At 44.3% G+C, this 12554-nt stretch overlaps 1 protein-coding gene across 1 annotated transcript in view; it reads right to left on the bottom strand.

Moving 5' to 3' along the window:
* The window catches only part of UNC5D (unc-5 netrin receptor D), a 794061-nt gene that overhangs the window by 30873 nt on the left and 750634 nt on the right, over positions 1 to 12554 (bottom strand). The window contains 1 exon segment of the mRNA XM_030201960.1: positions 5772 to 5936. Within this exon segment, the coding sequence (XP_030057820.1) occupies positions 5772 to 5936 (165 nt within the window).

Below are 12554 nucleotides of genomic sequence, written 5' to 3' on the forward strand. Positions count from 1 at the left end.
TTTCAGATTTTTCCCATTTCTATCCTGATTTTGAGGTGTTTTTGGTTCATTTTACATGCTTGTTTTAATTTTAAAAACCTAAGAATGTTAGAATTTTTTCTAAAACAGGCACATCAGCTGTACACATAGATTTGCAGATTTACATGCATACAATCGATTTTGTGCTCACTTTTTTGTAGGTTCCTGAAAGACTAGAATGCATGTTAATAGATGTGCATCTCTAGTAATTGGGCTACTAAAGAAATCCCCTTCCTAGTCTTCAGCAGTCTATTCTGTAAACCCTACAGTAGCAAGTTCAGACTCCAGGAATACTATTCAGTCGATATTTAGCTGGTGGCAGTCATTGTTTTTTTTAAACACATACTGTCGACGGCAGGGCCGGTCTTAGCAAGTGCGGGGCCCTGTGCAAACCAATTTGGTGGGGCCCCATCCTAGCCCTGCCCCAGCCCCTGCCCCACCCTAGCACCACCCCATTGATAAGCAAAAATAATATAGATATATGCAATAAAATAAAAATGAAATGAAAAGATATACAATAAAATAAAGTGATGTGTAAAATATAATGTACAATATAAAAACATATAGACCACCAAGGTATTAAAATTGTTTTAAAATATATACCACAACTCTCTGACTCAAGAAGACTCCGACTCTGTCTGTCACTCTGTCTCTGACTGGCTGCGGCTGGAAGCTCAAGCTGGAACTGGAACTCTCTCAACTCTCTCTGCCCGTCCCGCGCGGCCCGCCCTTGAAGAAGGAAGTTGTCGCGGGGGTGGGCCGCATCATCAGTGGCAGACCACAACTGTCTGTCACTCAGGAGTGCCGAGCAGGACGGATCTACTGCTCTGCTGCAGACAGTCTGCGGCGCTCACGCACGCAGCATGCGTCGTGACCATCACGCCACGTGGCTCTGGGGGGTCAGAGGTGCAGACTCAGGAGGAGAAGTACAGTCCGGTGCGGCGACTGGGCGAGTAGGGCCAGGGAGCGCTGGAGCCCGGCTGCTGCAAGTCTCTGGCAGGCAGCCGGCTCACGCACAGCAGAGCAGTCTGGCTGGGTCTGGGTTGCGGGTGGTTGGCAGCGGACTGTGAACGCCAGTGCGGGAGCGGGATGGAGTGGAGGAGACAGAGTTGAGGTGCGCCGCGCAGGGCCCCCTTAAGCACGAAGCCCTATGCGGCCGCCTCAGCCTAAGACCAGCCCTGGTCAACAGCTAGATTAGGCCCCAACATTCAGTGAGACCTGGCTCCATCCTTATGGAATGAGTAGACTAGAGTTGTTCAGGGAAGGCAGATCTTAAAAGGTTTAAATTTGCATTAAAAACCTATTTATTTACTCAAACTTTCACTGGTTAATATTTGTTTTGGATGGGATTGGATTTGGCACCTCTGTTTTACACAGTTGTAGTGTTGATGACTTTAGTAAGGAATCACTGGTCTTGAATGAATATTAATAGGTCTTTCCTATCTTGATTTTGTATTTTATGTATTTTGTACTGTGAACTGCTTGGTTCTATAAAATGTTATCACATTTTTTAAACATTAAGGGCCCTGTTTACTAAGGCGCGTTAGTGTTTTTAGTGCGCCTACACAGTGTACGCGCCAACCATGTAGGTGCCTATAGGGATATTGTAGGCACATACATGGTTAATGCGCATGCATGGTTAATGTGTGTTAAAAATGTTAATGCGCCTATAACGCTACTTAGTAAACAGGGCCATAAATTTGGTGGGGATGGTCGCCGGAGCCTATGTGGGTCCCAGCCAATATTCAGCCAGGGCCCACATTAAAAAAAAAGTGCCCTGTGCTGCTGCCAATCCCCAGCCCCCACTCGTGCACTCCTCCTCACCAATTTAGACCCCCTGACCCTCGCCATGACCTCCCTGTGGAGGAGGGGGCTAGTCATGCAAGGAGTCATGGGGGGGGTGAGATTGGCAGGAGCACAGGGCACTTTTTATGTGGGTCCCAGCTGATATTCAACCAGGGCTCACATAGCTAACTGGCCAAAATTTAGGACTGCTTTTGAGCTGTCCTAAATTTGCCTGGCTAGCTATATGGTTGCCGGCACTGAATATTGCCGACACCCGCATAACTGACAGCTCCTTCTCAATGCTGCCCCAGTACTGCCCCTGACCTGCCCACTTTTTCGATGGTTAGTCAGAGCCAATATTTAGTGGCACAGCCTGGTTAAGTGCCGCTGAATATCGGCAGCTGGGCATCCCCGAACGACTTAAGAGGACAGGAGCCTCTCCTTCCCACTTAAATCGCTTTGAATATCGTCCCGTTTTCTTGAGCTCTTTATTCTGCACCTAGCAACCTATCCCATCATGCTGATGCTCTTATAAGTCCCAACGCATTCCTCCTGAAGCAATTTCTCTTCTAAAAAAATTCTGTTCATAAAGGAACATTGTGAACTATAGCAGCAGTAGGTGGGAGAGGCTGTGTAGGTTCTGGGGAAGATCACGGTGTAAAGTTCACACAGCACAGCATCACCAGGGACAGGCTATGTCTGCCTTTAGCTGCTCTCAGCAGTAATTCTGAGCTCGCACTTGGCTAGGATGCAACAGCAGAGACTGACACTTAATAATAATGATATCTTTGGCACGATCATCACTTCCATTTCAGACTGTCATGCTTGTTATCTTGTCGGCACTTTAAATACCACTCCACTGCAATTGTCAAAGTTAGCAAAAGTGGTACAGTTCAATTTTCTTTCTTTCTTTCTTTTTTTTTTTGGTTAGGTCCATGGCATTCATCATTCTCTATTCTTCTCCCACTCAAAATATTTATAGCCTTCTCTAGAAGGTACACGTCTTCTAGCGTAATTATTCTGTGATCCTCTACACTGGGATCAGTCCTGAGTCTGGTTGTATTTAAGATATGATAGTTCAGAGTTTCTGATAGGAGGGCAAAGCTCAAGGAATGGTCAAGAGGTTATCAGCAAATGAGTCATGCATTTGGGGACAAAAATCCACACGAGTGGCGAATGATGGGTGAGGTGGTGATGGGCACCATTTGGGAGAAAGATCTTAAGCTGATCGTACTTGATGATCTCAAGGTAGGAAAGCGATGCAATGGCCAGAGCCAGAGGGATGATAAGTTGCATGAGGAGAGGCATAACTAGTAGAAAGAAAGGATAGTATAGGATCATTAGTATAAGGTAAGAGACCTCTCCTGGATACTCTGTCTAATTTTGGAGGAGTGGCCTAGTGGTTAGGGTGGTGGACTCTGGTCCTGGGGAACTAGGGAACTGAGTTCAATTCCCACTTCAGGCAGCTCCTTGTGACTTTGGGCAAGTCACTTAACCCTCCATTGCCCCAGGTACAAATAAGTACCTGTATATAATATGTAAGCCGTATTGAGCCTGCCATGAGTGGGAACGCGCGGGGTACAAATGTAACAAAAAAAAAATATATACATATAGGTAGCATAGCAGTGGTTCAGAGGAGGGTTGCCTAAATCATGTGGTGTATGCACTGTGAACCCTAGTGAAAAGAGACTTAAAATACAAAATTCTTGAAAGGGTATGTGTACCCAGTGGCATACCTAACTTATATGGCACCTGGGGTGGGGCAGAGAACACCCCCCAGACAAAGCATGCACACACCCCCACCCCAGACAGTGCAAACCCCATCCTCCAAGCAAGGGGATGCATGGAGCAGGCGTGCACTGTAGGCTCTGTCCTCTCAGATGTCAACTTCCTGTTCTGGGGCACGGGACCGGCAGAGCCAACTGCCTGCGCCTGCTCTGTGCAACCCCCTCTCTACTGGCACCCAGGTGGACCGCCCCCCACCGCCCCATCCTAGGTATGCTAGAGTGTGTACCTAACTTTGGGCATTAAACTTACGCCTGCTGAAACCTGGTGTAAATCCACAGTTAGGCACGTTGAGGCAGTATTCCCATAACTGCGCGTGCAACTTTTCAAAATGTCCCTGATATGCCCATGGCCACTCCCACTTTTTGAGTTACATGTCTTATAGAAGAGCACATAGCCATATGTGTGCGCAAATTCTAATGGGCCACCAGTTAATCTCAACTGGTTATTAGCACCTAATTATTGATGGTTCAGAGCTTGTTATTCAATTAATTTGCACATGCATCTTGGGTATGCACACAAATTTGGGCACATAAATCTGAACACCATATATAGAACCTGGGGGTAAGTGTCAATTCTATAATGCCAGTTGCACGCAGAACTGTGGTTACAGAATACTAGCACAAATCCATATCGGCACGCCTAACCTTAGGCGCAAGCTGTTACGCCACTTCAGAGGCTGGCGTAAGTGCTTGCACCCAACATTAGCAGTTAAACACATAACTAGATGTACCCTATAACTATTATCAGCTCATTATTTATTATGTTACGAGCAACTAACCTCATTCCGTAACTTGACCGCACAACGTTGCATGCTGAGTGAAACGTTTTGCACACGGTTATAGAATTTCCACCTATGTGACTTATGCATGTCCTTACAGAATAGTACTTATCTTTTTCCTGTCACTTATGCGCATGCGTGTATACTTACAGTGACAGTATTCTGTACACTTGAACTCAAGTAATGCATAAATGTAGGTGCTCTGTCCCTGTTCTTCGGCTATGTTATGTTATACAAGTCTTCTGTTCTGCACACACCAATAATTAGTTCAGTGCAGATTACAAATTAAACAAAATTGGAAACAATTATCCAGGAGCCTTAATCTACCAGCCTTATACTATTTAGTTCTAAAGTAATATAATGTACTAAGTAACAAAGATTTTAAATTACAAACTACAACCCTCATACTAACTAGCTCTTAAATAGCACATATTTGTTGAATAACAAAGTTATAAGTATTGCCATACTGGGACAGACCGAAGGTCAATTAAGCCCAGCATCCTGTTTCCAGCAGTGGCCAATGCAAGTCACAAGTACCTGGCAAGATCCCAGAACAACAATACATTTTATGCTGCTTATTCTAGAAATAAGCAGTGGATTTTCCCCAGGTCCATTTTAATAAAGGTCTATGGACTTTTCCTTTAGGAAGCCATACAAACCTTTTTTAAACACCACTAAGCTAACTGCTTTTACTACATTCTCTGGCAACGAATTCCAGAGTTTAATTACACATTGAGTGCAGAAATATTTTCTCCAATTCGTTTAACATTTACTACTTTGTAGCTTCATTGCGTGCCCTCTAGTCCTAGTATTTTTGGAAAGAGTAAACAAGCGATTCACGTCTACCACTTCACTCATTATTTTTAGTTTTAAGGGTCTTTCGATAAAACCAGATAGTTTGTGAGTGCACGAATCTGCAGTGGTGGCGAATTCCACACCAAAACAGCTTGGTAACAGAGAGAAGAATCTAATAGTCTCCGTAATTTGATCTACCTTACTAGAGGAAAACATAGAATCTGATAATCGAGTTCTACCAGCGTAACCATAATGTGGAAATGTGACCCAGTTGCATCACCATACCTGATTCTAAAAATGATAGTACAAAGTTTAAACTGTACCCTGGCATCCACAGGGAGCCAATGCAATTCTCTTCGCAACGGAGTAACTGAATCGAACCAACCAGCCAAATAGATTAATCGTGTCATTGTATTCTGAATAAGTTGCAAACGTTTAATCAAAGTTTTTGAACATCCATCATAAATAACGTTACAGTAATCTATCCTAGATCGGATCAGTGCCTACACTGGTAGTCTGAACTTCACAGTCTCAAAATAATTGTGTATTGCCCTCAATTTCCTCATTATAACACAACACAGAGGAGCTTTGGAAACGCATGACCTACCTCTATGACGGATGTTTCCACCTGGAGAATTTGCTCGTGACCTTTGACCTGCCGTGCACAGATCTTGCAGGACAGCTGTGTAGTGGCAGGGGTGTAGCGCTCCAGGGAGAAGGCACAGTGCAATGGCTGCTGGTTACTGCACCACACGCGGGAGAAGGGGATTTCCTGTGACACGTAAAGAAAAGAGCACAATCCCTGGTCAGAACTGGAAGGATGAGAGAATTCAGTGCATTGTGCATAGGAGGGCAAAAAAGCTTTAGAAATGTCCATCCATGGTTTTTAATCCTGATCTCAGGAGGTAAAAGCATGGTTTTCCCATCTGTAATCACTATGGTAGAATAAAACTACATGTGATGGAAACTTCCAACACTATTTTATTATCTAGATGTACCTCGCATCTTTTCTGTAACAGCTCAAGGTGAGTTACATTCAGGTAAACTAGGCATTTTCCAAGAGGACTAGCAAGTTTGAACTTGAGGAAATGGAGGGTTAAGTGACTTGCTCAAGGTCACGAGGAACCCTTCATTGAGGGAGATTTGAACCCTGGCTTCACTGCCTCTCAGCTTACCAATAGGCTACTCTTCCACTCTGAAGGTCTCTGCCTGCTTATTCCTTGTCGTGTACTTTTGGGCAGAAACATGGAGTCACCCTAGGTTGCCATGTTCAGTGGCTCTGAAACAAGTCTTCCAGACCTGCTCATCCAGTGTGGTTTTTGGGATGTCTGAAATGAATATGCCTGGGATATATGGGAGTAATTCTATAACAGAGAACCTATTTTTAGACATCTATTTGGAGTCTATTCTATAAAGAAAAATATGTGCCTATATTTTAAATGTGAACACTGGTGAGAATTCATAAAACTGGTGAGAATTCTCATGCCTAGGTCGCCAAAATTTCCATATAAATGATAGCATTCTATAATTTATACCTAACACTCAATGATGCATGTACAAATTATAGAATAGTGTATTTGTTCACATAACTTTTTTTGATAATTCATTGCTAATTGGCATTAATGACCAATTATTGGCTATAATTGTTCTAAACTGATGCAATTGCATACATAACTGGCATTAGTTGGTATTCTATAAATTGTTCATGCAAAATCCAGAGCATGAAACTTGAAGGGGAGCATGGACCTGGTAGGGGCGACTTTTATAGAATTAGGGGGTTAGCACACAACATCATCCCAGTACCTAGCTTTAGGTGATCTATAGAAAATTTCCCCCCTAACGTATATGCAAATCTCTAGCACACACACATACACTATGAATGTCCTGAAAACCAGCCTGGCTGGACAAAACAGTGCCTTGGGAAGAGGTTGATTTCAATGACTCTCATCCTTTTTCCAGATTACAGACTGATTCCAAAAGGCAGTGTGGCCGCATCACTCCCTGACTGAGCACTCAGGACAGTCCCTTTGCTAGCCCACCCCTTCGAACTGCCTTGCCGAGAACCAACCCTCTACTTCTTTTTTTCCCACCTCATTAAAGATGTTTTCCAATTCAAAACTGAAGTCATGCACCAGGGGCGTAGCCAGACCTCACGGTGGGAGGGGGCCAGAGCCTGAGGTTGAGGGCACGCCTCTCCTTGCCCACACCTCACACCCCCCCCCCCCACCACTGCCTTACCTCGCCCCCTCAAAAACAAATACCTTTGCTGGCGGGGGTCCACAATCCCCACCAGCCGAAGCATTCTTCAGCGCGGTCTCTGGCGCAGCCGCATTCGCTGCCTGCCCCCTGCTCTTCTTTCTTCTTGCTCCTCCTGTGCCTGCTGACGCTCAGCATCAGTGTGCACAAGAGGAGCAAGAAGAAAGAAGAGCAGGGGGCAGGCAGCGAACGCGGCTGCACCGGAGACCGCTGAGCGTCAGCGTGCACAAGAGGAGCAAGAAGAAATAAGAGCAGGGGCAGGCAGCGAATGTGGCTGTGCCAGATACCGCACTGAAGAAAGCTTCGGCTGGTGGGGGTTGGGGACCCCCACCAGCAAAACCAGGGGCCTGGATGAAATTTACAGGGGCCCAGGCCCCCGTGGCCCCCCGTAACTACGCCCCTGTCATGCACTGAGATGTGTAGTGGTGTGAGGGTCTGATCAAACAGGGAAAGCGAACCCTTCCCTGCCTACTCAATTTTATCACTGTTTAAATATCTGAAATGACTAGAACATGCAGATTGCTACATTTCAGCCCAAATCAGTAGGTTGAAACAGTTGATACTCATCTCCTCTGTTGTCGTCGTCCCCCCCGTCCCCGTCCCCCCATGACATTTTTATTTATTTGCCACAAGGTTCACGTCTGTAGCAGGTCCAATACTGCTTTCCAGTGTGGTCATATTTATCCATCGGCCCCGGCACTGCTCTAGCTAAGTAACTCCTGTACAAGCATTAATGCTTGTTGTCAGTTAACAGCACTGATAGCAGGAAGAGTGCATGTGGCATTAAAAGTAATAACAGTCAGGCAACCATAATTAGCACTTTCCCAGCACCATCATCATCGCTTTCTATTGCAAACGTTCGCTCAGCCGAGAAGAATGATGGAAAAGGCAATATGATAGGACAAAGCGGAGCAGAGCGATGAGTGCTTAACGTAGTCGGGAAATGTTATTATTTTGATTCTTATTATAATTAGGCTGTTGGCAGATGGGGAAAAATGCAAATCATTTCTAAGCAAGAGAGAGACTCTTCACCTAACTGCAGTGGAGGATTCCGGGAACAAGCTATGTGTGTGTGTGTTTTCTGTAAGAATCGCATTCTGCTTTTATTGTTGTTCATTCCTCAGAACAGTACCATGTCTTGGTGCACTGTGTTACTATGTTAGCCCTGATAAGAGTAAAACAACCACCTAATCAACCTGCACTTGCATTCAAAAATCAGACTGTGAAATGATTTCAATGGACCATCAGAGCTAATCATTTTGGTGTATTTGATTTTAGTGGTTTTTGAGTGCAGGTGCAATTTATCTTGAAGTGGTTGTTTTATAATTATTGTCTTGCATGATGTGGTGCTTTGTACTTTTTAGCCTCTGTAATTGAACATCCTGCGTTAAAAAAAAAAATATATGCCTTTATAGGTTACAAAAAAGGAGAGTTTTTTTTTAAACTCTTCTCCTTCCAAAATAATTTCCCCTCCCCCACCAAAATACATTTTTTGCAGACATTAGCTAAGAGTGGGCAGTTATTTTCATATAAAGTTGTATGTTTTTCACTGCAATAATTTACATTTTTAAGACACCTAAATGTAAGCGCCATTTGTGAGCTAAGATTATGGAATGCAAGCACTTATACAAGTGAATATAACATTCATGTATGTAAGCTCCAGTTGGGTGCAAGCAGTATTCTGCAAGCTTAGTATGCAAACAGCATAAAATGCAATTGCAAGGGGGCGTACATATGGGCGGAGCATGGATGAGGCAGGGGAGGGTCCCATATTTGCATGCATAATTTATAGAATGCTTTAAGTTATGCGCTGAGTTAATTCTATATAAGACACTGAAAAAGCACCATTCTATAAACGCCGCTTAAAGTTAGGCGTGGTCTATAGAATAATACTTATGCCCGGGATTCACGCCTAACTTTAGGCATGGCCATTTCCACCAAATAACATGGTGCACATGTACATGTCTAAATTAGGCGTGTATCCTTCCTCATTCTATAACAACGTACGTAGATGTAAGATGGAATTCGTTGCCGGAGAATGTGGTAAAGGCGGTTAGCTTAGCGGGGTTTAAAAAAAGGTTTGGACGGCTTCCTAAAGGAAAAGTCCATAGACCAGTATTAAAATGGACTTGGGGGAAAACCCACTGCTTATTTCTGGGATAAGCAGCATAAATTGTATTGTACTTTTTTGGGATCTTGCCAGGTTATTTGTGATCTGCATTGGCCACTGTTGGAAACAGGATGCTGGGCTTGATGGACCTTTGGTCTGTCCCAGTATGGCAACATTTATGTACTTATGAACGCCCCCGTTCCACTCATGACACTCTTATTTCTGCGCCCCCTTTCTCGTGCCTAAATTTACACACATATACTCCAATTAAATCTAATTAGTGCCAATAATTGTTTGTTTAAAAGCCAATTATGCTAATTAGCTCATTATTTAATAAAACTGTGTGCACAAATTGGGCATACGTCCAAATTTATGCACACAATTTTTGGAGACTTTTATAGAATCAGGGATAAATGCTGGCATAGAAACGCTAACTTATGCTCTGTTCTACAATGGAATCTGGGTGCCCAGATGCCATTACAGAATTCACTCTCAGTGCCCAAATTTGTGCTAGTTTTATATAATTGCCCCTCCCCCCATCTGGCTCTTCCTATAGCTTACAGGCAAAACAAGGATTCAAACAAAGTCCATATAAGCTTATTCTGGATCCTACAGTTAGGGGGGCCACATGTGGCTCCTCATGGCTCACAAAGCTGATGGTATGTGGCTCTGGCCCAGATGCACAAAACTTAACGTGCCAGCAACGTGCTTTTTATACTGGTTGTAGCTGGTTAAGCAAGCACAGAGTTCAGCGAGACATGCACAAAGGGGTTCTGCGGGCTCTTTTCCTGTCATGGAAAAATCTAACGATAATTTTATGCAAAGTTATTGTAATGAGCTTTTCGAATGTGCATTCCGAGTAATGCACAGTCGTTTTCCTAGCAATGCACAGCAAGGACTGCCTATCTTTAGGATTAAATGTTTACAGGTGTTCAGGAGCTGCCGGTACGGCTGTTTTCTTCCCATTACAGCTAATAACAGCAGTCTGGATGGCTGAGGAGAGCTGCAGCTTCTCTACTACTTAACATTTCTAAAGCGCTACTAGGGTTACGCAGCGCTGTACAGTTAACATAGAAGGACAGTCCCTGCTCAAGGAGCTTACAATCTAAAGGACAAATGTACAGTCAGTCAAATAGGGGCAGTCAAATTGGGCAGTCTAGATTTCCTGAATAGAGGTATAAAGGTTAGGTACCGAAGGCGACATTGAAGAGGTGGGCTTTGAGCAAGGATTTGAAGATGGGCAGGGAGGGGGCTTGGCGTAAGGGCTCAGGAAGTTTATTCCAAGCATAGGGTGAGGCGAGAGCCCCCCACACACACTTTGCAGCCTTGCAGAGTGGACACCGACTCTCTGGCTGTACTGCTGCAGAGGGTCAGATAAAATCAGGCAGGTCTGGCTGCAGGAAAGTGAGTGCTACAGAGGAGACAGCAGGCGGCAATAAAAAAAAGTTTGTAAACAAAAAAAAGCTACACACTGCTTTCATACATGCAGCTTGTATGCATGTATGAAAGATGTCTGTAACATGCGCAGAGCAACCACGCTTGTCTGTTCTGCGCATGCTCAGGTGACTGATTGGCTTCCCCCTCCCCCCCCTCCACCAAGCTGGTAACTATTTTTGCGAACAGCTCATTTGCATCCTGTTTCTTTTGAGCATCCTTTGCTATTTCCAACTCGTAATTTTTAACAAGGTGGAAATAGCAATCGATGCTTTACCAGACTTTTGGTGCGTCTGGGCACCTGATCTCGGGAGACACAAGTATTCAGTTCTCGGGCCCAAGGACATAGTGGAACGTGAGGCTTTGGAGCACTCCTAGTGAGTAGCTTACTCCAAGAAGACATTCTCTGTAAAACATGAAATTGTGTAGAGTCAAGTGGAACCTCAGGCATTAGATGAATAGCAGATATAAATATAGCTCCAGACTTAAGTGTGCTGGCGGTTAAACTTTATGGCAGGGAGACAAAACGGAGCTGAAAGAGCTGCTGCTTTCTGACAATGCTGGGACAGACAATGCTCAATTCCAGTGGCAGGTAGGTACTGAAGTGTTATCAACAAGAAACGAGGAAATCGCCATCCATTGTGTCATTACATCAGAATGCAGTCAAAATTAATCCCAGCTGCTCCAGTACAGTAAACTGGGTGGGTAAACGTAACATCGACTAGACCTAAGGTAGCTTTACTACAAGGATAGTGCCTGTATTAGGTCAGCAAATATTTTAGAGGGCAAGCATTTGTAGTGTCCTTCAATAGATAACGGCATTGGCTTTCTTTGAAAAAAACTCTGCTTTATTTGGGGGCAAATTCAAGCACCATTTCTGTTTACTATATTATTACTGTTTCTTCTCCAAGAGCTGATGGGAAGAATGACACATCTTTTATATCTTAATGTAAACTGCAGAGGCCTTTTACCAGCTACACAAAGGGAAGGAGAAGTAAACCTCACCTTGCTCCCAACTGGAAAGCTATTCAAAGGCTTCCAGTCCTGCAGAATAACAGGTTTCCCTGGTTCAGGCTTTATGGTGATTCTGCACCACTCAGGTAATCAAAAGATTGCTCTAGCTGTGTGGTTTCTGCTCTTACCATCTCTCTTTAGTGCCTGAAAGCTCTCTTGTCCTTACTTGCAGCATCCGGACTTGTAAAATTCACTGCTCGGCTAACACTCCAAATCCTGACCACATCACTGGTGTCATGATTTGAATGTATAACTCAGCAGCGCTGAATAACGCTGTTTTGAAAAGCACATACATTAAGTTTTACGAGGCAATACAGCAATAGTATGATTCAATCATCAGTTTTGAAAGAACAGAAGACAGTTGAAAGGAAATATGAGAGCAGGACCAGCTTAACCATTGGACCAGGTGTGGCTATGGCCCAGGGTGCTAGCAATTAAGGGCACCAAAATACCCAGCCTCTCACCACCTGGTCTACAGATAAGCCTTTTCTTCCCCCTCCTGTTCTGGTCTCCCCCCCCCCCCTTCTCTCTTCCCCCTCTCTGTGGGTCCAGCACTGCTCCCTCAGGTCTCTCTCC

This window comes from Microcaecilia unicolor, chromosome 4 (genome assembly GCF_901765095.1).
Source record: "Microcaecilia unicolor chromosome 4, aMicUni1.1, whole genome shotgun sequence".
NCBI lineage: Eukaryota > Metazoa > Chordata > Amphibia > Gymnophiona > Siphonopidae > Microcaecilia > Microcaecilia unicolor.